Source organism: Dipodomys merriami, unplaced genomic scaffold (assembly GCF_024711535.1).
Source record: "Dipodomys merriami isolate MVZ:Mamm:240054 unplaced genomic scaffold, mDipMer1.0.p SCAF_71, whole genome shotgun sequence".
NCBI classification, from domain to species: domain Eukaryota; kingdom Metazoa; phylum Chordata; class Mammalia; order Rodentia; family Heteromyidae; genus Dipodomys; species Dipodomys merriami.
Window position 1 is genome coordinate 4788570 of NW_027206302.1, and position 27969 is coordinate 4816538.

General features: G+C 45.9%; 2 protein-coding genes and 1 long non-coding RNA gene across 5 annotated transcripts in view; 1 reads left to right on the forward strand and 2 right to left on the reverse strand.

The window, feature by feature from the left end:
- Positions 1-752: 752 nt before the first annotated feature.
- Positions 753-4333, reverse strand: Lsm10 (LSM10, U7 small nuclear RNA associated). Its single transcript, XM_070008942.1, has 2 exons — positions 4183-4333; positions 753-1718 (listed from the first exon to the last, which is right to left on the reverse strand). Exon 2 carries the CDS (start codon positions 1692-1694, stop codon positions 1323-1325), a length of 372 nt encoding a protein of 123 aa, XP_069865043.1. The 5' UTR covers positions 1695-1718; positions 4183-4333; the 3' UTR covers positions 753-1322.
- A 107-nt stretch (positions 4334-4440) lies between these two features.
- LOC138818053 (uncharacterized) lies at positions 4441-27450 on the forward strand. Of its 2 annotated transcripts, none has more exons than XR_011368956.1 (4): positions 4441-4857; positions 11125-11255; positions 25817-25899; positions 26977-27450. It is a non-coding gene; the product is annotated as an uncharacterized lncRNA (long non-coding RNA). The 2 variants fall into 2 exon arrangements; XR_011368957.1 differs by lacking the exon at positions 4441-4857 and adding an exon at positions 7730-7848.
- Oscp1 (organic solute carrier partner 1) overlaps positions 16150-27969 on the reverse strand; it is a 40825-nt gene continuing 29005 nt past the window's right edge. For both annotated transcript variants that reach the window (XM_070008922.1, XM_070008921.1), the window contains 6 exons: positions 23711-23814; positions 22727-22855; positions 21082-21151; positions 19217-19356; positions 16981-17044; positions 16150-16477 (listed from right to left, as the gene is read on the reverse strand). In XM_070008922.1, coding sequence (XP_069865023.1) covers positions 16361-16477; positions 16981-17044; positions 19217-19356; positions 21082-21151; positions 22727-22855; positions 23711-23814 — 624 coding nt within the window. In that variant the 3' untranslated portion in view covers positions 16150-16360. The remainder of the gene's footprint in view (positions 16478-16980; positions 17045-19216; positions 19357-21081; positions 21152-22726; positions 22856-23710; positions 23815-27969) is intronic.

The window sequence follows — 27969 nt, forward strand, 5'->3', positions numbered from 1 at the left end:
ACGTGTGCTCAGCAAAAAGCCCATGGCTGTTATTCTGTGTCTGTTTGATGAACATAAACTCTGGATCCACAGGGCAGTTACTTTCACTGAGGTGGTCATTTGCCTGTGGCAGGTTTAGAATACAGAGGACAACTCCAATCCAGACCCAACGATTCTTAGAACTAAGGACTGATTTCTTGCTATTTTTGTTGTTGTTGGTTGTGGGGCTTGAACTCTCGGCCTGGATGCTGTCCCTGAGCATTCTACCACAGTGTCACTTCTGATTTTCTGGTAGTTAATTGGACATAAAGAGTCTCACAGTCTTTCCTGCCCGGGCTGGCTTTGAACTGAGATCCTCAGATCTCAGCTTTCTGAGTAGCTAGGATTATAGGTGTGAGCCACTAGTGCTCTGCTTGATTTCTTGCTATTAACTGAACTCCCACACCTGAGGGGAAGGTCTGGGATACTCCACCCTCTCAGCTTCCAGAAACGGCAATGAAATTAATAGCCTCTGAAAACAGGCCCTTTTCCATCTGACCACACTCAAGTACTCCTACTATAGGTCTTATTCTTTCTTTTGTGTTTCCCAGAATCATCTGGGAAACTTAGAAGTCCTAGTGTCTGGGTTGTACTCCACATCAATTAAATCTGACCTTAGGGGTGGACAGACAGGTGATTCCATTGTGTAGCCAGGTTTGAGATCTCCTTCTTGCCTACTATTCAGGACAGGAAGCCCAGCACCCAGCACACAGGGAGAACACTGAAGCATGGACTTGTTTGCATCCAAGTTTAGTTTTATGAGATAAACACAACTGCAAACCGTTAAAAAAAATCATTTGACACACCCTAGTTTAGTAAATCACTGATTCCAACACAAATGATCAAAAAAGGGGGCTTGTCAACTACCCCAAGGCCACAGGCAGACAGGATTCTGAGTCCCAGGGTGAGCCTGAGAGGTGGGACCCTTGAAAGGCAGCTGTGAAAGATGGCATCTGTTAGACACCAGGCTCCAGGCAGAGAGAGATGGCAGGGATCTGGCTCAGAATACAGGTGGACCCTGAGTTGATGATGGAGTTTGTTAGGGGGACAGCCTCACTTTTTCCTTTTCTTTTTTTTTTTTTTCCTGGCCATGGGGCTTGAACTCAGGGCCTGGGCACTGTCCCTGAGCTCTTTTGCTCAAGGCTAGCCCTCTACCACTTGAGCCACAGCTCCACTTCTAGTTTTTGAATGTTAATTGGAGATAGAGTTTCATAGGGAATGCCAAGGCTAAATTCAAACAGTAATCCTCAGATCTCAGACTCCTGAGTAGCTAGGATTACAGGCATAAGCATGGGCACCCAGGCTCACTTAAATTTTTTTGAGGGAAATTCTTTCCGGCCTTGGCCTTTGCCACCGAAGTTGCGTACACGATGGATGATCTGTAGCTGATGCTCAATGGTCGCGGTGATATTCACGTCATCTGGGATGTGGACATACCGCACATTGCGGCCTGTCACAAAAAGGTCATCCAGCTCAACCTGATGTCCCCAACGGTCTGTGTAGGTGACCTTGGCCAGTCGGATGTTCATGAAAGCATCAACATTGTCAATGCGTCCACGAGCCACACTCTCATCCCGCAGGTCCACAGTGGTTACTTGGCCCTGGAGGCCCTGTAACAGGATGATCAGGCTGTTCTCTGAGATGGTCCGCTCTTTCAGTGAGTGGCTCAGCGCCATTCTGCCACATGGGCCAGATGCTTGCTATGGATAGGAAAACATAAATGGGAATTGTAGCAGGCTATGGAGTACACTTCCAGCTCACCTCCATCAGGTCCTCAACAATTCCCAGCACAGACTCCCCAAACCTGACCATCTCCCCAATTTCTTTCTCTTTTCTTATTTCCTTTTTTCTCCCCCAGTGCTAGGAATTGAACTTTAGACATGTTAGGCAAGTGCTCTACCACTCAGCTACATCCCCATTCCTTTTCATGATCTTGCTAAGTTCACCAAGCTAGTCTCAAATTTGTTTATCTTCTTGCTCTAGTCATTCAAGTAGCTGGGATTACAGACCTGTACCATCATACCAGTCATTTTCCCAATTTTTGCATCGGTGGACACAGGTCCGCACTTTTCTTTTTTTAAATCCTAGCTACTCAGGAGGTTGAGACTTGAGAAAAAGTCTGTGAGACTTTGTTTCCAATTGAACAGCTGTGAGGAATTGGAAGTGGTTGAGTACCAGCTGTGAGCAAGAAAGCTGAGTGAGGGAGGAGAGGAAAGGAGAAGAGAGGACAGAGGAAAGAGAGATAGAGGGGAAGAAAGGGGAGAGAGAACCAGTGTGAGCAAGAGAGAGCTTACTTAGGGCTGGGAAGGTGGCTCAGTGGTAGAGCGCTTGCCTTGCATGCTTGAGGCCCTGGGTTCAATTCCTCAGCACCACATAAGCAGAACTTTAAAAAAGCCAGAAGTGGAGCTGTGGCTCAAGTGGTAGAGTGCTAGCCTTGAGCTGAAGAGCTGAGGGACAGCGCCCAGGCCCAGAGTTCAGGGCCCACAACTGGATCAACCCCCCCAAAAAAAGAGAGAGCTTGCTTAGCATGTTCAAGGTCCAGGGTGTTTATCCCCAGCACTAAATAAATATTAAATAATTGGGGGATTTAATGAAAGACACTATTTCTCAAATGTAGCTGTACATCATAATCATGGAGACTTGTTAAATCACAGACTGCTAAACCCTAATCCCAATTCCTGATTCAATGAATCTGAGCTGGGGGCCTAGGAACGTGCATTTCTTTCTTTCTTGCTTGCTTGCTTGCTAGCTTTCTTGGCTGTGGATCTTGAACTCTGAGCCTGGGCGTTGTCCCTCAGCTCTTCAGCTCAAGGATAGAGCTCTACCACTTGAGCCACAGAACCATTTCTGGCTTTTTCTGTTTAGATGGTGCTGAGGAATTGAACCCAGGCCTCATGCATGCAAGGCAAGCACTCTACCACTGAGGCACCATCCCAGCCCAGGAACAGTCCTTTCTAATACATCCCTCAAGAAGGTGATGGCCAGAGGCCCATCTTCAGAGATATTCCCTGAAGTTGTCATGAGTAAAAATTTAGGTTGCTGAAAAATTAAAAAAGGTAGCATATAAAGTACAAAGGTTTTGAAGGTAGAGAAAATGAAACCTAGGTTAGAATCCCCACTCCCTCTTATTTCTGTAAATTTGAAAGTTAATACTTAAGCTGGGGGGGGGGGGGGGAGGTCGGTGGCTCATGTCTGTAATCCTAGCTACTCAAGAGGCTGAGATCTGAGGATCATGGTTCAAAGCCAGCCCAGGCAGATAAGTCTGTCAGACTCTTATCTCCAATTAACCACCAGAAAGCCAAAGTGGCACTGTGGCTCAAGTGGTAGAGCACTTGCCTTGAGCTGAAGAGCTCAGGAACAGAGCCCAGACCCAGAGTTCAAGCCCCATGACTGACAAAAAGAAAAAGTTAATGCTTAGTATCTCCCAACCTGTTTCCATATTTATTCAACTATAGGCTCAATAAGGCCACCAGAATCTCACTATATTGCACGTTCTTTTTAGCATATTCATACTAAATTAATAAAAACTTTTCTTGCCCATCTTTTACTTGCAGAACTTCCTTCCAAAGTCATTCAACAAACATCTCCCTCAAGGCTGCATACACAGTGACTTCCACTGATGAGAGAGTTTGGGTTTGGGTCGTCGTAAGGATCTAAAGATCCTTACCCAACCTTCAGCCTTAGGATGTAATCAAGCAAAAGCTGGGATTGCCACTGTGAATGCAAAGAACAGCCCCTGGGAGCTGGTTATGGTGCTGCACAACTGTAACCCCAGCACTTGGTAGGCAGAAGGAGAAGGATGGAAACTGAGGCCAACTTGGGCTGCATGGCGAGATGATGTCTCAAGCATAGGGGTAGAGAAAGATTAGAGATACTGAGGAAGAAAAAGAAAAGAAAAGCAGATTCTGGACCTGGAGTCGGTCAGGCCTGGGCACCAGGACTGGATCTGCCACTTTCCTGGAGGGAGGACTGGGGCCAGCTACTAGGGGTCGGCTGGTTAGCAATATGGGTAAACTGAGGATGCTGAGGCCGCCTAAGGCGCAGAGAAGAGGGTGGGTTTGAAAGACAAACTACTCGGGACCTGGGGGTGGGGAGAAACCACCCCCCGCGCGCCCCGCCCCGCCCTCCCCAGGGCTCCCCGCACTTCGCCTTTCCGCGACTCACCTCGCAAAATTCCTTCCGCTTTCCGGTTCGGGGTCGCCGCCGAAGCCCGCCAACGCCTAGCAGAATTGCCTCCCGCCGCCCCCGCGCAGAGAAGCCATGGCAACCGTGGCCCCCGTGCGTCTTTAGTACCGAGCGCGCGAGAGCACAGGTCACGTTGCAGCGGGACCGGGCCGTAGACTACAATTCCCGGGAGGCCGCGCGTCGTGGGCTGGACTGCCAGACTACAACTCCCAGGAGGCCCCGCGCCGCCAAATTCCCGCCCGGGACGCGCCTCCGTTGCAGTCGTTGGAGCTGAGGAGAAGATTTTTAGTGTTCTGAGCGGTCAGCTACTTTCCCAGGCCCTAGATGCAGACTTTTAATGGTTCTCTGAGCTAATGTCGCCGCGGAGGAGAGAGAAAATAACTCGAAAAAGATTGGGATTAACCTTGTTCAGCTGGTTAAAGTGCCGTGAGGTGATGGTCAGGGATGGCCTGAGGAGGGGCCGCGTGAGCGGGGATGGGTGATTGGAAGCCAGCCTTGCGGGAGCTGCGGGAGCGTGACCGACCACCCGAGGGAACAGTTTGTGCACGTGACTTTGACAATTTGGGGGAACGGAAAGGCAGTGAGACTGGGGAGAATGAATCAAGAGGTCAGAGAAAGCGGGTACCACAGAAATGTAGGGCTTTGCAAGCCAAGGTAAGGATTTCATGGTTAGTGGGAGTGTAGGCTCGGTTACGGAGTTCTACCTTCAACGTCTCCTACTTGCTGTATGACTTTAGGCAGGCTAATTGCCCTCTCTGAGCCTAGCTTTCCTCATCTAGAAGTCCAGGCTTCTAAAGAGGAGATCAATGTATATTATATAGCCTTAGAGAAGCTGCATATTTCCTCTTAGCTTCAATATCCTCACAAGGAAAACAAAAGATGTCTGTCTCAGTGAATTGTTCAATTTTGAGCCACCTGTTAACACTGAAGTGTTTTTTTTTTTTGGACAGGGCCTTGCTATTGTAGCCCAGGCTGGCCTTAAACTTGAGGTTTTTCTTACTTCAGTCTTCCTAGTGCTGGGATCACATGCCCTGTCCACAGGAATAGCTTAATAAGCTGATTCATAGACTTTTCCATCTTACCCAGGACCCTTGCCATTCTGCCAGGGACCACAGCTGGTCTCAGCCTAAAAATAAAATTGTCTTTCTCTTACACACAAATTAGTATTCTCTTCCCTTTCTCTCAAGGGAAGCCTCTCCTAGTGTGATCTCTGTTTCAACTAGTTTCTGTGTGAGACTGAATTTCCTTCATCCCAGCCAAAACAACCAGAACTTGGGGTACTGATGCACAACTGTAACCCCAGGAGAAAGATGTAGGAGGATATCCATTTCCAGGCCAACTTGGGCTACATAGCCTGTCTGAAGACAAAGCAAAACAAAAACCTCTCACAAAGAAACATTCAGAAGCCGATAGGAAAATCCAGCTGTCTTCTGTTATGAGTGACATTAACAGGCTTTGCAATATAAAACAAGTGTTTTGTTTTGAAATTGTGTGTGTATGTATGAATGTGTGTGCATGTCAGTCCTGAGGTTTAACTCAGGGCTTGGGGTACTATCTCAGCTTTTTTTTTTTTTTGTCGGTCGTGGGGCTTGAACTCTGGGCCTGGGCGCTGTCCCTCAGCTCTTCAGCTCAAGGCGAGCGCTCTACCACTTGAGCTACAGCGCCACTTCCGGTTTTCTGGTGGTTTATTGGAGATAGGAGTCTCACGGTCTCTCCTGCCCGGGCTGGCTTTGAACCGCGATCCTCAGATCTCAGCCTCCTGAGAAGCTAGGATTACAGGCGTGAGACACCAGCGCCCGGCTTATCTCAGCTTTTTTGCTTAAGGCTAGTGCTCTACCACTTGAGTTACAGCTCTTCTGGCTTTTTGGTGGTTAATTGGAGATAAGAGTCTCACAGACTTTCCTGCTCCAGCTGGCTTTGAATCACAGTCCTCAGATCTCAGCCTCCTGAGTAGCTAGGATTACAGGTGTGAGCCCCTGGCCCCTGGCACTTCTCTGACAGTAAGGAGACTAATACCACAAGATGACTACTGGTAAGAGAAACTAGAGGCAGGGCCAGAAGGGAAGTCCTCCATATGGAAATGTCCTCAGATCCTCAGCAAGTAAAGGGAGAGATGATGAGTTAGTAGGGAGTTTTCACAGCAGCCTCACTTGTAAACCTTTTCCATGTGGTCTCTCAAGTTTGCTTAAAGAGGGCTTGTGCAGGGGAGGTGGTCTAGAGGTAGAGGAAAGGGCTAGTTTTAAAGCCTCAATAGTTGGCCAGGATTTCTACAGCCTCAGTTGGGCCTGTGAAGGAACTATCAGGCTTATGGTAGGTTGCTGAGGAAAAAGGCTCCTTAAGCATGTGGGGAAACCTGACATTCTGTGAATTTTAATGTGAGGTAAGGCTCTGCTTCCCAGACAAGATGATTTAAATCCAGATAATATCTTTGATCTTTGTCAGCTGTCATTTGAGAGTTTGTGACCTATACTTAAGCATTATCAAACTTTAAATCTGAAGCAAGTGACACAACCCAGCAGGTCTATTTGGCTCTTTCCTGGTGCCTTTGTCACCTTGAGCTAGTTTCACCTTGGTGCTGATGTCCTTTGTCATTGCCCACTCTTCCTGGGTTCCTTCTTGGTTGTTTTCTGAGTCTCCAGTTTTTATCACAACTCAATGAGTTGCCTTATGCCTTTTCTTTTTCTTTTTTTTTTTTTGGATCCTGTTTTGGGGCCTGAACCCTGGGCCTGGGCGTGGTCCCTCAGCTCTTCAGCTCAAGGCTAGTGCTCTACCACTTGAGCCACAGTGCCACTTCCGGCTTTTTTCTTATGTGGTGCTGAGGAATCGAACCCAGGGCCTTGAGCATGCAAGGCAAGTGCTCTACCACTGAGCCACCTTCCCAGCCCCTGCCTTATGCCTTTTCAAGAAATTAAAAAATTTATTGTCAAGGTGATGTACAGTTACATAAGGTAGTAAGTACCCCTCTCTCATTTTTCTCCCAAAACTTGGAGACTGGTCCTAGATTTTTGTTTTCCAATATTGGGGTTCGAACTTAGAGCCTGGGCACTGTCCCTGAGCTTCTTTTGCTAAAGGCTAGCACTCTACCACTTCAGCCACAGTGCCACTTCTGGCTTTTTCTGTTTAGGTGGTACTAAGGAATCGAACCCAGGGTTTCCTGCATGCTAGGCAAGCACTCTATCATTAAGCCACATTCCCAGGTCTCAAGAAGAAAATTTTAAATTTTGTGAGCACTGGTTTCAGGTTTTTGCAGCCCATACTTTTAGTATGAGATCTACTTATATTGAGTTCATTTCAGGAGTCTTGGGTTTTTCTGCTTCCCTTTAGATGAGCTCTGTGTGGTTTCATTTCCAGTTATTAGAGGATTGCTCAGAATCCTGAGTGGCCTTTTCAGGTCATCTGCTTCGATTTACCTATGCCAAAGTCTCCATTACAACATCCTATCAGCACTCCTGACCTCTGTCTGAAGTACTTCAGTGACCAGCTCTTCTGCAGCTCATTTCTATGCCTACAGAGCTACTGCATAGGAAGTTTTGGAAAACTACTTATTGTTTCTAGTTTATTGTGTATGTTTGTATATGTGTTCTGGTGTATGGCTTGAACTCAAGGCCTCATGCTGTCTCTCTGCTTACAGTGATGCTCTACCACGTAAGTCACATTTCCAATCTAGCTTTTTGCTGGTTAAATTGGAAATGGGAATTTTTACCAGGGCTAGTTTTTTTTTTTTGTCGGTCGTGGGGCTTGAACTCTGGGCCTGGCGCTGTCCCTCAGCTCTTCAGCTCAAGGCGAGCGCTCTACCACTTGAGCTACAGCGCCACTTCCGGTTTTCTGGTGGTTTATTGGAGATAGGAGTCTCACGGTTTCTCCTGCCTGGGCTGGCTTTGAACCGCGATCCTCAGATCTCAGCCTCCTGAGTAGCTAGGATTACAGGCGTGAGCCACCAGCGCCCGGCTACCAGGGCTAGTTTTAAGAATCACAATCTTCCAGGTCTCAGCTTCCTGAGTAGCTAGGATTACAGTTATGATTCACCAGTACCCAGCTGCTTCTAGTTCTTTTTTTTTTTTTTTTTTTTTTCTGCCTGTTGTGGGGCCTGAACTCTGGGCCTGGGCTCTGTCCTTGAGCTCTTCAGTTTAAGGCTAGCATTCTACCACTTGAGCAATGGTGCCACTTCTGGCTTTTTCTGCTTAGGTGGTGCTGAGGAATCGAACCCAGGGCCTCGTGCATGCAAGGCAAGTACTGTACCACTGAGCCACCTTCCCCGCCCCTTCTAGTTCTTTTCTATACAAATCTGTTCTATTTTCTAAAATCTTGACTTTTAAAAGTTTCTTCACACCCTATTTTTTATTTTATTTTTGTCAGTCGTGGGACTTGAACTCTGGGCCTGGGCACTGTCCCTCAGCTCTTTAGCTCAAGGCTTGCACTCTAACACTTGAGCCACAGCACCACTTCCAGTTTCCTGAGCAGTTTATTGGAGGTAAGAGTCTCACAGACTTTCTTGCCTGGGCTGGCTTTGACCCATTATCCTCAGATCTCAGCCTCCTGAGTAGTAGCTAGGATTATAGTCATGAGCCACTGGTACCTGGCTTTTTTTTTTATTCTTTTGAGACTAATTTTTTCTCTGTTACCCAGGCTGGTCTCAAAAAAAAAAAAAAAAATCCCAATATATCTGCCTTAGCCTCCTGAGTGCTAGATATGTGCCATTATGCCCCACCATTTTGACTCATTTTTATACAAATTTTCATCATTTTTTTGGTATTGAGAAGGAAGCCAGGGCCTCATGTATGCTTTAACATGTGCTCTACCACTGAGCTCCACCGCCAGCCCAGCCCCACTTTTGCAAGTGTTGGGAGCTTGAGCTCAGCATGTGAGCACTGTCCCTGAGCTTTTTGTGCTCAAGGCTTGTGCTCTACCGCTTGAACCATAGCTCCACTTCTGGCTTTTGTAGCAGTTAATTGGAAATAAGAGTCTCATGGATTTTCCGCCTAGGCTGGCTTCAAACCAGGATCCTTAGATCTCAGCCTTCTGAGTAGCTAGGATTACAGGTGTGAGCCAACGGTGCTCCACTCCAACCCCCTTTTAGACGCTTTTTAAAAGAAACCGGGGGGCTGGGAAGGTGGCTCAGTGGTAGAGTGCTTGCCTTGCATGCATGAGGCCCTGGGTTCAATTCCTCAGTACCACATAAGCAGAAAAAGCTGGAAGTGGCGCTGTGGCTCAAGTGGTAGAGCGCTAGCCTTGAGCTGAAGAGCTGAGGCCCAGAGTTCAAGCCCCATAACCGACCCCCCCCCCCAAAAAAAAAAAAGCCTACCTAGAACTTTATCATATAGGGTAGTCCTTAACTAGAAGGCACTGAGAGAAGAATGGTCAGAAACTCAAATGCGTAAGAGCCATGAGAGCCAATGGGTGAGAGTTTTTGGAAGAAGAGGAGGGCCAAGAACTTTCAGAAAGCCAGAGGAATAGGGACTATGGTCAGTGGTGAAAACTGAGAGAGAGGTGGTAGAGGCAGGTGTGGTGCAGGTTAGCTGGGTACTGGTGAAGAACAGGTGAACAGCCAAACTAGTTAAGATGGAAAGAAACTGCTCTGGAAAAGCACAAGCTGAAAGGGCAGTAGGTGTGGACTAAATAGAGAGACCCCCTAAGTATACAGGAATGACTATTCTATACATATCTTCAGTAGAAGGGGCTACAGAGCTGAGGTGGAAAGGAGAGGGAAAGGGGGACACACCTACAAGTATTATCTGCTTGGTCAGATAATACCTCAGCTGAGTGGTCTTTAGGGTATCTAAAGAATCTGAGCTAAGTGTCCTTCACTGATACCATACTTTCCCTGAAAGCATGCTGGCTGGAGCCTCCTGCACAGAGGGAAGGATACAGTGATCTGAGTTGGCGGGCCATGTGAGGACCCTGTTCACACCTCTCTCCCCCCAAGTCTGCACTAGTGGTGCAGTTGGGTTTCATATTGCTCTGGGAACTAACAGAGAAGTTGATGTTATTTGTGTCAGCAGAGGGAAAATGACTCAGAATATATGTGAACATGGTGGTGGCAATGGTGTGGAATATCAAGGCAATAATTCACAATAATTTCTATTGGCCCTGGGAATGCAGCTTGACATTCTCACTTGAAAAGGGATGAATTACCATCAAGAAATATGGTCACATAGGTTGCCGGGCGCTGGTGGCTCACGCCTGTAATCCTAGCTACTCAGGAGGCTGAGATCTGAGGATCGCGGTTCAAAGCCAGCCCGGGCAGGAGAGACCGAGAGACTCCTATCTCCAATAAACCACCAGAAAACCGGAAGTGGCGCTGTAGCTCAAGTGGTAGAGCGCTCGCCTTGAGCTGAAGAGCAGAGGGACAGCGCCCAAGCCCAGAGTTCAAGCCCCACGACCGACAAAAAAAAAAAAAAGAAATATGGTCACATAGAATCTCAAGCTATGCAGGCAGAGTCAGCCTAATCCCTACCTGTAACTCCCTCTACTGTCACTGCTTAGGGATTTAGCTGTTGAGAAGTTATCCAGGGCACAACTTAAAGGGAATAAGACAGCCAGGAACCAGTGGTTCCCACTTTGTAACCCTATTTAGAGGATGAGATCTGAGGAATGCAATTTGAAGCTGGTTCAAGCAGGAAAGTCCATGAGACTATCTCCAACTAACCTCCAGAAAGCTGGTCAGAGACAACACCTAGGCCCTGAGTTCAAGCCCCAAGGCCAGCAAAAAAAAAGCTAGAAGTGGAGCGCGCATGCGCGCGCGCGCGCGCGCGCGCACACACACACACACACACACACACACACACACACACACACACACATCAAAGGATAAGAGCTAGTGTTCAGATCTTCATTGAAATCTTTAAGGTTAGCTGTTAGGATAATCACATATATACTAAACTTTGCATTTCTGTTTTTTATGATCTCTGATGGCTTGGACAGTGTGTCAACCAGAGTGACAATGCAGATGTCTACAAAGTAGACTTGTGACATACGATCAGCACGCAGCTGGGTATCTGATTGTGATGCAGAAGTCTGTTTCTTTCCTTCTGGGATTTACATCTAAGAAAAAAGTGAGTTTTATCCCCATTAAAAAAAAAAAATCTCGGGCTGGGAAGGTAGCTCAGTGGTAGAGCACTTGCCTTGCATGCTCGAGGCCCTGGGTTCGATTCCTCAGGACCACATAAGAAAAAAGCCGGAAGTGGCGCTGTGGCTCAAGTGGTAGAGCGCTAGCCTTGAGCTGAAGAGCTGAGGGACAGCGCCCAGGCCCAGAGTTCAGTCCCACGACCGGACCCCCAAAAAAAAAAAAAAAATCTCACCATGTAGCCCAGGATGGCCTTAAACCAACAATTCTCCTGTCTCCTCTCCACTTCTTTTTTTTTTTTTTTTTTGGTTGGCCATGGGGCTTGAACTCATAGCCTAAGCACTGTCCTTGAGCCCTTTTTTGATCAATTATAGTGCTTAACCACTTTGAGCCACAGATCCACTTCTAGTTTTCTTGTAGTTAATTGGAGAAGAGATGGACTTCCTTGCCCTAGCTGTCTTTGAACTGCGATAGTCAAATCTCAGACTCCTGAATGGCTAGGATTACTGGCATGAACCACCAGTGCCCAATGTGGAGACTTGTTGAGTGCTGAGATTACAGGTGTGGCCACATCACCTAACCTGAGTTATACCTTTTTTTTTTTTTTTTGGATCTGGTCGTGGGGCCTGAACTCTGGGCCTGGGCGCTGTCCCTCAGCTCTTCAGCTCACGGCTAGCGCTCTACCACTTGCGAACCCAGGGCTTCAGGCATGCGAGGCAAGCGCTCTACCACTGAGCCACCTTCCCAGCCCCCTGAGTTATACCTTTGAAAGTGATTACTTCTTTTTTTTTTTTTTTTTGTCGGCCGTGGGGCTTGAACTCTGGGCCTGGGCGCTGTCCCTCAGCTCTTCAGCTCAAGGTGAGCGCTCTACCACTTGAGCTACAGTGCCACTTCCGGTTTTCTGGTGGTTTATTGGAGATAGGAGTCTCTCGGTCTCTCCTGCCTGGGCTGGCTTTGAACCACGATCCTCAGATCTCAGCCTCCTGAGTAGCTAGGATTACAGGCGTGAGCCACCGGCGCCCGGCTTTCTTTTTTCTTTTTTCTTTTTTTTTTTTGTCGGTCGTGGGGCCTGATCTCTGGGCCTGGGTGTTGTCCCTGAACTCTTCAGCTCAAGGCCAACACTCTACCACTTGAGCCACATCACCACTTCCAGCTTTTTTTTTTTCTGCTTATGTGGTGCTGAGGAATTGAACCCACGGCCTCATGCATGGGAGGCAAGCACTCTACCACTGAGCCACCTTCCCAGCTGAAAGTGATTACTTCTGTGGACCACTTAGAATAGCTTTCCCCTTAGAATTGAAAGATAGTTTACCTTTTTCTTCCTCTCACTTTTTTTTTTTTTTTTTGGTGAATTGTGGGGCTTGAGCAGCTCTTCAGCTCAAGGCTAGTGTTCTACCACTTGAGCCACAGGGCCACTTCTGGTTTTTTCTGCTTATGTGGTGCTGAGAAATCAAACCTAGGGCTTCATGCATGCTAGACAAGCACTCTACCACTAAGCCACAGTCCCAGCCGTTTCACTCATTTTTTTATGACTGCTTTTTCCTGGGAGCCATGGGAATCCCCTTGGATTTTGCATAGTTGCCTCACATGCCCTCTAGGTCCTTTAAGAATAAGAGTGTGTGAGAACTGTGTGCAACTTAGTTGGGAAGAGGTTGTGGAGGAGCTAGAGGAGGGTTGTACCCCAAACAAACATGGTGGGGGAATATTGGTCAGGAATGGTACCAGAGCACAGTTTCTTCACCTTCTCCTGAAGCATTGTATGAGATCTTTGTACCTTAGGCCTCATTATAAATGAATATATGTAAACTGTCAGCACTTAACCCACATTTTAGGCAGAATTATCTTTTCTCTTTCTTTCTTCTTTCTTTCTCTCCCTCCCTCCCTCCCTTCCTTCCTTTCTGTGCATGGTTGGCAGGTACTCTACCACCGATCCACATATCCAGCCCTCATCTTTTTTTTTCTTCTTCTGCCTCCTCCCAGCTCCGGTGCCTTTTCTAAATGCTTTGCACCACCATGCAAATAAACTTGTTTTTCTTAATATTTGTGCAAGTCTAGATACATGAAACTCTTAGATTGTGTCATCGCAGAGCTGCCTCACCAGAGATCTGTATCTTGTTTATTTACCAAGAGGGCAACATTAGTCTGAGCTAGGTGGAGGGAGGAGACTGCTGCTTCTGGGCAATGTTTGGCCTATCTCCAAGGCCTTAGGACCTACTCTGAGCCTCAGTGAAGTTTGCATTTGTGACAATGTGGAGAGAGCAAGACTCAGAACAGGAGAGAAACTTTCCCTTCACCTGTTACCCAGTTGGGCTCCCAGCTGGTGGCCAGATTGCTTCTGAGACTAAACAGAAAACAAACTTCTCCCTTGAGGACTGTTTTGGGGGTGGAAGGGAGGGTTTTCATAGATAAGACTGTGTACCTTTAATATTTGGTGCGGTCCTGGGGCTTTAACTCAAAGCCTGGGCACTGTCCCAGGCTTTGAGCCTCTTTTTTTTTTTTTTTTTTTGTCGGTTGTGGGGCTTGAACTCTGGGCCTGGGTTCTGTCCCTCAGCTCTTCAGCTCAAGGCGAGCGCTCTACCACTTGAGCTACAGCGCCACTTCCGGTTTTCTGGTGGTTTTATTGGAGATAGGAGTCTCACGGTCTTTCCTGCCCGGGCTGGCTTTGAACCGCGATCCTCAGATCTCAGCCTCCTGAGTAGCTAGGATTACAGGCGTGAGCCACCAGCGCCCGGCTTGCTTTGAGCCTCTTTTGATCAAGGCTAGCACTCTTGTCACTTGAACCACAGCTCTGCTCTGAGCTTTTTTGGTGATTAATTGGAGATAAAGAGTTTCATACTTTTCCTGCCCTGGGCTGGCTTCCAACTGAGATCCTCGGATCTCAGCCTCTTTAGTAGCTAGGATTATAAGTGTGAGTCACCAGTGTCTAGTGAGTATAACTTTATTGGCTGGGAGGCCATTTTAGTTTAGCTGGTGACTTACCGAACTCTATATCCTGGGTCAGCTTAGGAGCAGCTTCTCTCTTTGATCTTCTAGATAATTTTTCCAAAGAACTGAGTGGACCCTGGCCTCTGGGATGGTGGCCGGTCCTGAGCCTTCTGTTTACTTGGCCTGGGAGGGTTCTTTGGTTGTGGGCTGCTGCTCCTTCCTGAGACACTGGGCCATATTTTACATGGTTCTCTAAGGAACTGAACTGATACCCTGGAGGAAAGTGGCATACCACATGTGACTCCTATGGACCAAAGTAAGGCCAAGCTTGGTGAGTGAAGGGGAAGCGAAGCAGACAGATGTCCTAGCATATCAGACTGGTGTCTTTAAAAGACAAGCTCACTAAGTGGCAGAGGCAGACTATGGGAGCAAGGAGATTATATGATGCTGGAAAGCAAATATCCTCTTGGTGTGTATCTTCAATTGGGATAAATGTTTATGCACAGAGGGATGGAGAGGGGTTCAGAGAAGTACAGGCTTCTATCTGTCCTACCAGCAGAAGGTGTTTTGTCATGTCCTGGCTTTATTCTGTCAGGAAGAATAAAGAATATTTCTGAGGAGAGCCAGGTGCCAGTGGCTCAGGCCTATAATCCTAGCTATTCAAGAGGCTGAGATCTGAGGATGGCAGTTCAAAGCCAGCCTGGGCAAGAAAGTCCGTGAGACTTTTTTGTTGTTGGTGTTGTTTATGGGGCTTGAACTCTGGGCCTGGGCTCCGTCCCTGAGCTCTTCAGCTCAAGGCAAGTGCTGTAATACTTGAGCCCCAGCACCACTTCAATTTTTTTCTGGTGGTTAATTGGAGATAAGATTCTCAATGACTTTTCTGCCTGGGCTGGCTTTGAACTGCAATCCTCAGCTCTCAGCCTCCAGAGTAGCTAGGATTACAGGTGTAAGCCATTGACTCTTGGCTGTGAGACTCTTTTATCTCCAATTAAACACCAGAATACTGGAAGTGGCCCTATGGCTCAAAGTAGTAGAGTATTAACATTAAGCAGAAGAGCTCAGGGACGGGCTGGGAAGGTGGGTCAGTGGTAAAGCGCTTGGCTTGCATGCCAGAGGCCCTGGGTTCGATTCCTCAGCACCACATAAGAAAAAAGAAAAAAGCCGGAAGTGGCACTGTGGCTCAAGTGGTAGAGCGCTAGCCTTGAGCTGAAGAGCTAAGGGACAGTGCCCAGGCCCAGAGTTCAGGCCCCATGACCAGACCCCCCCCACAAAAAAAAAGAAGAGCTCAGGGACAGTGACCAGGCCCCCCAGTTCAAGCCCCATGACTGATTTAAAAAAAAAAAAAAAAAAGCTGGGCACTGGTGGCTCACAACTGAGATCTGAGGATTGTGGTTCAAAGCCAGCCCAGGTACGAAAGTCGGTGAAACTCTTATCTCCAATAAACCACTAGAAAACCGGAAGTTGTGCTGTAGCTCAATTGGTAGACCGCTAGCTTTGAACTGAAAAGCTGAGGGACAGCTCTAAGGCCCAGAGTTCAAGCCCCACGACTGACTGAGAAGCAGCAGCAGTTCATAGTGTGCCTGGGGAGAGTGCCACCAAACTGGACCCTGATAGAGGCAATTACTATTCCCCTTGATTTCAAACTCACCTACAAAGCATAACACATTTCAGATTGTGGTCTCTGTGTGTGGTGTGTGTGTGGACCAGTACTGGGTCTTGAACTCAGGGCTTCCTGTTCTCACTTGGCTTTTTCACCCAAGGTTGGTGCTTTATCACTTGAACCACAGCTCTACTTCTGGCTTTTTGCTGGTTTGAGATGTATTGTCCTTATGGGAGAACTGATGTGGTTAATGTGGAAATGATCATGGCAGTAGCCTCTTACTAACTCAGGCTCAGCCTCCGGCCAAGGATGTTTTATACTTACCTATAATTAGAAATAAACAGGAAAGGTCTGGTTTAACAGCCAGGATATATTTTGCTGAAAATCCATATACATGTGTCTCTTCAGGAGAGGGTATTCTCTGAGTGAGCCTTGCAGTTTGTTATGGCATAATCAGGGACTGAGAGGTACCAGCCTCAATCAGTGGGAGATTCTTGGCCTTCCTTCCACAGAGGTTCTCTTCAAGCAGCTTTTCTGGGGAGGTGGGAGGCTGTGTCTGGTCAGTGCAACTATAACTCGTCCATCATAGCGAGCAAGTCATCCCCCTTGTTGGTGCTCTGCTTTGGCTGCTCTGGGATCTCAAACTCTCCCATAATCCGTGCCAGTTCTTCCTTCTGTTGCTTGTCCTTTTAGAGAAGCAAGAGAGGAGATGATGTCAGCAGGTTGCCTTTTGGGGCAATAGGTATTTAATTTGTGTGTGTGTGTGTGTGTGTGTGTGTGTGTGTGTGTGTGTGCGCGCGCGCTCGCGCGTGCGTGCTGGTACTGTTGCTCCCTTAGCTTTCTTGCTTACAGATGGTGCTCTAGGTGCTCTACCACCTATCTCCAATCTAGATTTTTTTTTTTTTGCTTGTAAACTAGAGATAAGATACTCTCAGACTTTTCTGCCCAGGCTGGCCTTGAAACAAGAGACTTAGTCTTAGCCTCTTGAATAGTTAGGATTAAAAGCATAAGCTACTGGTGCCTGGCTGGTATTTAATTTTTGCCCTATCATGCATTTCAGTTGCTTACCTGTTTGTCAGATAATGGACTGTAGTTATAATCTATTAGAAAAGGAGGAGGTCTTTGCAGGCCAAGGTTACTATAAGATGAAGGAAATAGGATTGAGCCCTTTGAAATCCCCTGTACATACCTGTGTAACTTGTATGTTGATGACTTCATAGGTTAACTCTTTCGGTCTACATAGTGCTGCATGTCTGGATGAGAAATGGGTCCAGGTTAGGGTTTTCTCCTGGCTAGCATGGCAAACTACCTTTTGATAACTTGGCAACTATATTTCCTATCCCATCTTCTGCTTTTTCCTTTCACCTTTCCACCCCATCTCCCCTGAATACTTCATGTATCCTGAAGACAGGCTTTAGGTCTTAGACTACTTTGTTTCCCAGCATTGAACATAGTTCTTGCCACAAACAAGAAAATGAAAGAAATTACTTCAATGAAGGCAGCCTCCACCTTAAATATTTGGTTGATAGGGGGATCAGTGATTTTGGGTAAGGCTATCTAAGCCCAAAGACATCAAGTCCCAATTTTCCTCTGCTTTTTATTTTCTGTTCTTGTTGTTGTTGGTCATAGAGCTTGAATTCAGGGCATGGGCTCTGTCCATATATATATATATGTATATATATATATATATTTTTTTTTTTTGTCGGAGGTGGGGCCTGAACTCTGGGCCTGGGTGCTGTCCCTCGGCTCTTCAGCTCAATGCTAGCACCCTACCACATGAGCCACAGCACCACTTCCAGCTTTTTCTGCTTATGTGGTGCTGAGGAATCGAACCCAGGGCCTTATGCATGCAAGGCAAGCACTCTACCACTGAGCCACCTTCCCAGCCCCATGATATTTTTTGTTCAAGGCTAGCACTCTACTACTTTAAGATACAGCTCCAGGTGGTTAATTGGATGTAACACCCTCACAGGCTTTCCTATCTGGGCTGGCTTAGAACCATGATCCTCAGATCTCCCTCAGATCTCAGCCTCCTGAAGAGCTAGGATTACAGGCATAAGCCACCAGTATCAGGCTATTTATTTATTCACTTATTTAGTGGTGCTGGATATCAGACCCAAGGTCTTGCTTAAGAGCTCTGCTACTGAGCTACATTCCCACATCTCCTCTGGTTTCTTAACAAACAGGTAAGTTTGCATGGCCATTTTGGATTCTAATACTTTTTGTTCAGGCTGTGTTGTGGTAAGTAGAACATTAGAACTCTTTTTGAACAACTCCAGGAGGTTCAATCCATTTAATCCTGTAGCATTCTTTTTTTTTTTTTTTGGTCGGTTGTGGGGCTTGAACTCTGGGCTTGGGCACTGTCCCTGCACTCTTCATCTCAAGGCTAGCCCTCTACCGCTTGAGCCACAGCGCCACTTCCGGTTTTCTAGTGGTTTATTGGAGATAAGAGTCTCACAGACTTTCCTGCCCCAGCTGGCTTTGTAGTAGTGGTTTATTGGAGATAAGAGTCTCACAGACTTTCCTGCCCCAGCTGGCTTTGTACCATGATCCTCAGATCTCAGCCTCCTGAGTAGCTAGGATTACAGGTGTGAGCCACTGGTGCCTGGCTAATCCTGTAGCATTCTTGTTTTTTTTTTTTGGGGGGGGGGTGGGGGTCTGGTCGTGGGGCCTGAACTCTGGGCCTGGGCGCTGTCCCTCAGCTCTTCAGCTCAAGGCTAGCACTCTACCACTTGAACCATAGCGCCACTTCTGGCTTTTTTCTTTTTGCTTATGTGGTGCTGAGGAATCGAACCCAGGGCCTCAGGCATGCAAGGCAAGCACTCTACCACTAATCCACATTCCCAGCCCACTCAGCTTTTTTTGCTCACAGCTGGTGATCTACCTCTTGAGATACATTTCTAGCTCTGGCTTTTTGTTGGTTAACTGGAGATTAAGAATCTCTCAGATTTGTCTGCTCTAAACCATGTTCCTCAGATCTCAGCCTCCTGAGTAGTGAGGGCCTCATCTCTGAATCAGCTTTCTTGTTCTCACTGGCACTCTGTTACTTGAGCCACTCCAGTCTGCATTGGTTTGTGGTATTGTAATGTTTGGTCCTTATCATACTAAGGATTTGTGTGTGTGTGTGTGCATGTGTGTGCACAGGACATGGGGCTTGAACTCAGGGCCTAGGCACTGTCTCTGAACTTTTTTGCTCAAAGCTCTAGTGTTCTACTACTTGAGCCACAGCTCTACTTCCAGCTTTTTGTTGGTTAATTGAAGATAAAAGTCTTAGGAACTTTACGGTCTAGGCTAGCTTTGAACCATGATCCTCAGATCTCAGACTCCTGAGTATTGAGAGATATAGACATTAGCCACCAGTGTCCAGCTCATACACTTAGGTTTTCTAAAAAAACATGTTTTTAAAGAACAGGCTTAAAACATACTCCTCTTCTTCATCAGTAGTAAAGAGATTCAACCGGAATCCTGGTTCAGGGCCACTGGGTTTCTTAATTTCCATCCCTCCTAATAGCCTGGCCAAGAAGTTTAGCTCTTCTTTAGCAAGAGGGTTTGGAGCAATGCTTTCCTGTAGAAACAATTGCATGATTTGTAGCCACACGAAGGTGATCATATTTCCTGCTTAGGCCCTGGAGACCCAGAGAAGTATCATAAAATAATTCAAACAATAACTGTTTAAATTATTTTTGTGACTAACCAAAGTGTAGAAAGCAGGCTTAACCAAAAGTAAAATAACCCATGTCAGCAACAGCGGGACTCTAGAAGGAAGCAAACCAGAGACTCTTATACCTTCAAGATGAGTGGAAAGCTCTAGGGACCCACACTTCTCCTAGGAGTACCTTCCTCCTCTGAGGAGTGAAGTACTCTGCAGCTTCAATCCAGTTTTCTCAGCATTGGAAACTGTCCAAGCGGCTCTGGGACCAAGGGCACCCTTTTGGAGGAGCTCCCACACTGCCCTCTTGTGGCAACATTCAGGAATGCATCCTTCAGACCACTCTCACTGTCCTATACTTCAAGCCTTTGCCTGTCCTTCCCACTTGGTGTCCAGCCAAGTGCCACCTCTTATCTATAATGCAGATATTCTTTTACTTCTTTGCTGAAGTGAACTCTTCTGCACGTTGTATAAAGAACAAACTCAAGTTGTTTAGAGACTCTCCTTAATTGGGCTCCAATGTTACTTGTCTCAGTTACACTATGGTCCAGTTACATGGAGACATGCTGCCTCCTGCTTCCCCTAGATACAGTGTTCTTTTGCCCCGTGACTTCACTCATCCTGTCACCTTGTTTACATGCCCATTTCCCCTTTAGAGCCCCGCTTCCATGTTACCTCCTCTGAGAAGCTTTTTGGTCCTTCTTCCCCCCGCCCCGCCCCCCCTTGAACGTGAGGCTTGGACTCTGGGTCTGGGTGCTGGCCCTGAGCTCTTCAACTCAAGGTGAGAGCTCTACCACTTGAGTTACACTGGCACTTCTGGTTTTCTGGTGGTTAATTGGAAATAAAAGTCTCACAGACTTTCCTGCCCCAGCTGGCTTTGAACTGCAATCCTCAGATCTCAGCCTCCTGAGTAGCTAGGATTACAGGCATGAGCTACCAATGCTGGCTTTTTGGTCCTTCTTGATCCCTGCCTCTACCTCATTGGACAGAACATATATTGTTCCAGCACAGAATACCTAGTGAGCTGGTCTTCCACCTCACTACCATGACTTCTTTCCAACTCTGTCTGTCCTTGGGTGCTATAAGTCCCATAGACCACATCTATGCCAGCTTTGTGTCGTTTTGTCCAAGATTACTAAAGCAGTTTGAGAAATGATTGCTTAATAAACTGGATATCCCATGATTCGTCTTATGGCTTGCTTGTAGCTAGTTACTGAAAATATATAAAGATGAATAAAATTCCATTTTGAATGTAGTTACCACATTGTGCTGTATAGGGAAGTATTACCAATGCACATTTTAATGATCAAGACAGACTTAAGTGCTGGACTAAATAATTATGGACCTAATGACATTGCAATGCTATTTTCCATGTCCTGGTGTGTGGCTCCTATTTAATGGCGGTGAACTAGGCCTAAAATTACCTAATTAGTCAGATAACTGGAAGGCTCCATGAAAAGCCTGTGTACTCCATTAAAAACCTGTGTACTTGTAAGGCCAAATGGAGAATGGAGAAGATTGCAAACAATGAAGGCAATGTTGAATAGCTTTGAGATCTACTGAGTTCCCATCTTCCTCCCCATGCAGGTGTTTGTACCTAGACAGAGGCAGGGAGGGTAAAAGAGGGCAGCAGAAGCTCACTTGTGTCTGTGAGTTTAAGTTCTTTGATGCTCCAGACATATGGGTTTCCACAGGCCGATTCATGCTGTACCTAGTAATGACAGAAAATGGTAACATTATCTAGCCCCTTTCCATTGACTTCTAACTTGTAAATATAGTTCATAAGTTTATTTTGAGAAAATTAATGGCATCTAGAAAGGTACTATGAGTACAAAATAGAACCAACTGGGCTGGGAAGGTGGCTCAGTGGTAGAGTGCTTGCCTTGCATGCATGAGGCCCTGGGTTCGATTCCTCAGCACCACATAAGCAAAAAGAAAAAAGCTGGAAGTGGGGCTGTGGCTCAAGTGGTAGAGCGCTAGCCTTGAGCTGAAGAGCTGAGGGACAGCGCCCAGGCCCAGAGTTCAGGCCCCATAACCAGACCAAAAAAAAAAAACAAAAAACAAAATAGAACCAACTATTGGCCATTCATTTATTTCTTTCCAAGGGCAAATCCTTGGGGAAACTGTAGAAATGTGCTCCCTTGGAAAGTAGAACATATATCACTGAAAGGACACAAAGACTGCAATTTTCCATTGAGACAGAGGCTTTAGCAACCTCTCCTCCATGGGTACTTAAAATAAATATGTTTTCAGCCTCCCATGCTTGGAGTTCTTGGGTGCCTTTGGAAATGTCAGGATTGTGCATACATTTTATCTCACGGAGCTAATTCCTAATTGTCAGCCAGGACTTCCAGTTGTGGGGCTTGAACTCTGGGCCTGGGCACTATCCCTGGGCTCTTCAGCTCAAGGCTAGTGCTCTACCACGGGAGCCATAGTGCCACTTCTGGTTTTCTAGTGATTTATTAGAGATAAGAGTCTTATGGAGGGGCTGGGAAGGTGGCTCAGTGGTAGAGTGCTTGCCTTGCATGCCTGAGGCCCTGGGTTCGATTCCTCAGCACCACATAAGAAAAAAGAAAAAAGCCGGAAGTGGCGCTGTGGCTCAAGTGTAGAGCACTAGCCTTGAGCTGAAGAGCTGAGGGACAGCGGCCAGGCCCAGAGTTCAGGCCCCACGACTGGACCAAAAAAAAAAAAGAGTCTCATGGACTTTCCTGCTTGTGCTGGCTTTTACCCGGGATCCTCAGATCTCAGCCTCCTGAGTAGCTAGGATTATAGGTGTGAGCCACTGGTGCCTGGCTTAAAAGTCTTATGTTTTATTTTATATTTTTTGGTTAGTTGTGGGCTTGAACTCTGGCTAGCACTCTACCACTTGAGTCACAGTGCCACTTCCAGCTTTTTTATGTGGTGTTGAGGAATTGAACCCCGGGCTTCATGCATGTGAGGCAAATACTCTACCACTGAGCCACCTTCCCAGCCCAGAAGTCTTTTTTTTTTCTGGTCGTGGGGCTTGAAGGGCTTGGGTGCTGTCCCTGTGCTCTTCAGCTCAAGGCAAGCGCTCTACTTCTTGAGCCACAGTGCCACTTCCGGTTTTCTAGTGGTTTATTGGAGATAAGAGTCTCAAGGACTTTTCTGCCCCGGCTGGCTTTGAACCATGATCCTCAGATCTCAGCTTCCTCAGTAGCTAGGATTACAGGTGTGAGCCACCAGTGCTCGGCTCCAGAAGTCTTATTTTTAAATGAAGCGATTGCCCTTACATTTGAGTTCATTCAGTCAGGGAGAATTTGCTTACATGTTAGTTCCAAGTTTCAAGACTCGGTCTCCATGAAGTTCAAAAGAACCTTCTTTGGATGCAGGGACATAGTTTCCACCATGCTTGAATTCTGTCTTCTTGACTTCTTCACCTTTGTTGTTGAACATCCTATAGTATAAAGTAAGAACATCCTATAGTATAAACATGATGGCGTGTTCTCTAAGTGTCCTTATTCTTTGTATATGACAGGACAAAAAGGTGTGCATGTACTCTTTCAAGAAAAAGATGCTAACTGTGACAATAACAATACAGAAATAGTCATTGAACATCTATGTCATGTGCTGTGTGTGTGTGTGTGTGTGTATTTATTGCCAGTATTGGCCTAGGTATTGTTCCTTAGCCATTTTGTTCAAGCATTCTACCACTTAAACCACAGCTCCACTTCTGGCTTTTTTTTTTTTTTTTTTTTTTTTTTGCCGGTCATGGGGCTTGAACTCTGGGTCTGGGCGCTGTCCCTCAGCTCTTCAGCTCAAGGCTAGCACTCTACCACTGGAGCCACAGCGCCACTTCCAGCTTTTTCTGTTTATGTGATGCTGAGGAATCGAACACAGGGCCTCATGCTTGCAAGGCATGCACTCTACCGCTGAGCCCCTACTTCTGGCTTTTTGGTAGTTAACTGGAGATAAGAGTCTCACAAATTTCCTTGCCTGGGCTGGCTTTAAAATGCAATCCTCAGATCACAGCTTCATGAGTAACTAGGATTACAGGTGTGATGCCCAGACTGTGCAAGAGTTTTGGAGCACTAGTTTGTCTTATTTATCCTCACAAAATCATTTTAACAGATGAGGAAATGAATCCAGGGGAACTAGGTGTCTTGCTTCAGATTCCTTTGCAAAATTCCTCAAAAGCTGAGCTTTCCTGATTAAAGGCTAAGCAAACAGCCTAAGTGGCTCCATGGTGCTATGTTCTGTGTAGCGGCCCCAGTTCTGTTTTCCTGTCCCCTCAGCACTGTGCAAAACTTACCTGATGAGTCCAGGAACTTGAGTTCCCCAGGGAACGGGCCCGGACACTGGCAACACAAAGCGCCCATTAGAATTCTGAACCTTGTCCTTTAAAAATGTGGATACCTGGAAAAAATATGCTTTCTATCATTTTTTTCTGGGTACATTTTCATTGATAGAAACACTTTGAAATGAAAAGCCTTTAGTAGTTTGGGAATGTTGCTCAGTGAGTTTGTAACACTAAGAAAGAATACATCAAGACCAATATGTAATTACAGTGGTTTTTACAAACAAGATTACATCTGAGCTTCATAAGTAAAATTTTAAGGCAAGTAGTATATCTCCACTTTATTTATTTAATTTTAATTGAGATTAGGTAATTACATTATTTTCACATATTTTACAGTATTGTGGAATAGTGATACTTAAAGACACAAACACATTTAACTTTCAGAAGGCAAATTGTCATTATTATGTGAAGCCTATGAGCTTTTTTTTTTTTTTGGGTCCGGTCGTGGGGCCTGAACTCTGGGCCTGGCCGCTGTCCCTCAGCTCTCCAGCTCAAGGCTAGCGCTCTACCACTTGAGCCACAGCGCCACTTCCGGCTTTTTTCTTTTTGCTTATGTGGTGCTGAAGAATCAAACTCAGGGCCTCAGGCATGCAAGGCAAGCACTCTACCACTGAGCCACCTTCCCAGCCCAGCCTATGAGCTTTGACAATACAATTATTTCTTCTACCTCAGGTGGTATATCCTTATTTTAAAGATGAGGTAGCTGAGGTTCAGAAACAAGAGGCAAGGCTGGAATTCAAAACCAAGGCTGACTCCAAATCCCACACCCACTCTTTGGTTTCCTGTTAACTTTTATGCAACTATGACCTGTGCTGGAAGAACTGTATTGCTATTTTATTGATGAATCAGTGGCTCTGAGAGAGGCTGAAAGGCACTTATAATGGACATAGTTCACGACTTTTGTGTTTCTGGCTCTGGATCTTGAACTCTTAATTCCATGCTGGCCTTGTAAGAAGTGTGGGGTTGGAGCAGGTGGATACAGAGAGTATTCCTCTCTTAAAGGATTAAAAACACATTAAGCTCATTACTATCCCCTGGCTTGTGTATTTGGTAGTAATATTTTGGCCATTCTCAGTGTAAATCAAATCCCAATAGATGTTTTTTGTTTTTTTGGGTCCGATCCTGGGGCCTGAACTCTGGGCTTGGGCGCTGTCCCTCAGCTCTTCAGCTCAAGGCTAGCACTCTACCACTTAAGCCACAGCACCACTTCTGGCTTTTTCTGTTTATGTGGTGCTGAGGAATCGAACCCAGGGCCTCATGCATGCAAGGCAAGCACACTGAGCCACCTTCCCAGCCCCCCTCCCGCCCCCAACACACAATAGATATTATAGCACTTATCCAGGTGCCTGTGTCTCACACCTGTAATCCTAGCTGAGGAAGTGTGATCTGAGAATCGAGGTTCAAAGCCAGCCCGGGCAGGAAAGTACATGAGACTCTTATCTCCAATTTATCAACAAGAAACTGGAAGTGGAGCTGTGGCTTGAGTGGCAGGGCACTAGCTTTGAGCAAAAATGCTCAGGGACAGTGTCTAGGCTGAGCTCAAATGCTAGTACTGATACATACAGGTCAACAGATAGACATAAACACAAAGAAACTTAGCACTTAAGTTGTCTTACTGAGTCTTAACTTCCTCACCTGTAGAAAGAAAATCTAAAAATTCTTCCAATTCTAAAATTCTGAAAAAATTCTTGATATTACTAATGTCTGTTATTTGATCAAAGTATTATATATATGCAAACATCACAATGAAATCCCTTTATGCAATTTATGCTAATAGAAAAAGAACAGAAAGAAAAAAAATGGAAAAAAGAATAAGTGAAATGTCAAGAGGTAGGAGTTTGTTATTTCGCAATTTGGCACTGATGTCAGACTGGGCACCTTGGCTGTGTTTTTTTTTTTTTTCCTCTTTAGGTGCTGGAGGTTGAACCCACACCTACATATGCTAAGCATGTGCTATATATCACTGAACTACACCCCCCAACCCTGGCTCTATTGTTTTTGTACATTATGTACTTTTTTTTTTTTACATCAATGTTCTTTTCTTTCGTTTGTTTTCAGCCATGGGGCTTGAACTCAAGGCTTGGATGTTGTCCCTGAGCTCTACCATTTGAGCCATAGCTCTACTTCCGGCTTTCTGGTTGGTAAGTGGAGATAAGAGTCTCACAGATTTCCTGCCCAGGCTGGCTTTGAACCCTGATTCTCAGATCTCAGCCTTCTGAGTAGTCTGCTGTATAGGATTATAAGCATGAGCCACCAGAACCCTGCTTGCATCAATTTTCCTTTGGGTAAATTTGGTAATAATAAAGCCTACTCAATGTGTTAGTATCACAATTAAATCAGATAATGTATAAAATCAGGGACTAGGAGTGTAGCTCAGAAGACTTACTTAGAATGTATGTGGCCCTGAGTTTGATTTCTAGCATCAAGGAAAAAAGAAAAACTAGAGTCTGCACATAGTAAAAAGCTTAGTAAATGGTAGTTGATGCTCTTATCACAGTTTGCTTAAAGGGCTGGGACTGTAGCTCAGTGGTGAAGTGCTTGTTCAGTATGTGTAACACTCAACCCTTTCCCCCACAGTCTACTTGGATACATGAACCAAGCATGTCATGAAAAAACTGGATATGTTATATAACATGTACATATGAGTTCACTGATGAGTTTGAGTGCAGGCTGGGGGGCATTTTGTGATCAAAGGATGCTAGTTTAATAAAATGAACAAAGAAAATTTGGATTTATTTATTTATTTTTTTTGGGTCCGGTCGTGGGGCCTGAACTCTAGGCCTGGGCGCTGTCCCTCAGCTCTTCAGCTCAAGGCTAGCGCTCTACCACTTGAGCCACAGCGCCACTTCCAGCTTTTTTTCTTTTTGCTTATGTGGTGCCAGGGAATCGAACCTAGGGCTTCAGGCATGCAAGGCAAGCGCTCTACCACTGAGCCACCTTCCCAGCCCGAACAAAGAAAATTTGGAAGTAAAGTGGAAATCTCTCTCTCTCTATCTATATATACATATATATGCTTGACCCTTTGTTTGCTTAACTCTAACAAGATGGAGTATGGAAACTCTGAAATGTACAGATTTAGGCCATGTGACCTGAGATTCTGCCCTATAACTGGACAGGACTACTTGGTTTGTCTCCTTGCCTAGTCTTCCTGCTGTTATCAGTTATAGGTCTGACTTTCCTGGGTCTTTTCCTTTCTCACAAGCCTTTCTTTTCCCCAGATAGCCTCATCTACTCCCACTTCTAGTGCTCACCTTGTGCTGATGGCTCACACATCTCAAGCTACAATTATCCTCTTCCCCTGGACGCCTGCCCCATCTTTCCTATCATCCTTGAGCCATGTCCATCTGTTGGGACCACAAAACACAGCGAATTCACCCAGGAAAAGGCTCATCTTTGTCTTCTTCAACCAGTTCCTGCTCTGGGGAGACCAGTCTCAGTGGATGCTACTACCAGGTAATCAAGTCTGCACTTTGAGCTCCCTTTGTCTTCAGTTGCCCTGTCAATCTAGTAAATATTGTTTGTATTTGCCTCTTACTTTTCTCCTAATTCCTGCAGCCTATTGTACACTTAATCATCTCTGCCAGAATTGATCTCTGCCAGCCTTTTCATCTGCTTTTAGTTCCTCTCCATTCTATTGCTTAAGAGACCCTTTTGAATTGCTCATCTAACCATACCATGTCCTGTTTCAAATCTTTCACGGCTTTCTGCTGCCTGTCAGATCATGTCCCTGCAGCCACTTTGCTGCATTCTGTATTCCCCATACTCAGATATCTCTCTCCATACCAGACAGTCTTCCCCTTGGGTTCTCATGGGTCTGATGTAATTTTTTTTTTTTTTTTTGCACTGGTGCTGGGGCTTCAATTCAAATCCTGCTCTTGCTTTTGTTTTGTTTTTTCAAGGCTGGTTTTCTACTATTTGAGCCACATATTCACTTCTGGCGTCTTGTTACTTAATTGACAATAAGAATCTCTTAGACTTGTTTGTCAGACCTGTCTTCAAACTAAAATCCTCAAATCTCAGTCTCCTGAGTAGGTAGAATTATAGGCAGGAGCCAATGGTGTTCTCTTGGGTAAAACTGGCCACACTCTCTCTTTATAGTCTCCTATCTCAGAATAAACACCAATGTGCTTCTATTGCATTTACCCTGCCATCTAATGAGTTTCTATATAGAGAGAAAATGATGGTTGCTGCAACTGGGGCTGCCATGCTAG

Coding starts and splice junctions, on each gene's coding strand:
- Lsm10 (XM_070008942.1), bottom strand. CDS start 1,694: ATGGCGCTGAGCCACTCACTGAAAGAGCGGACCATCTCAGAGAACAGC.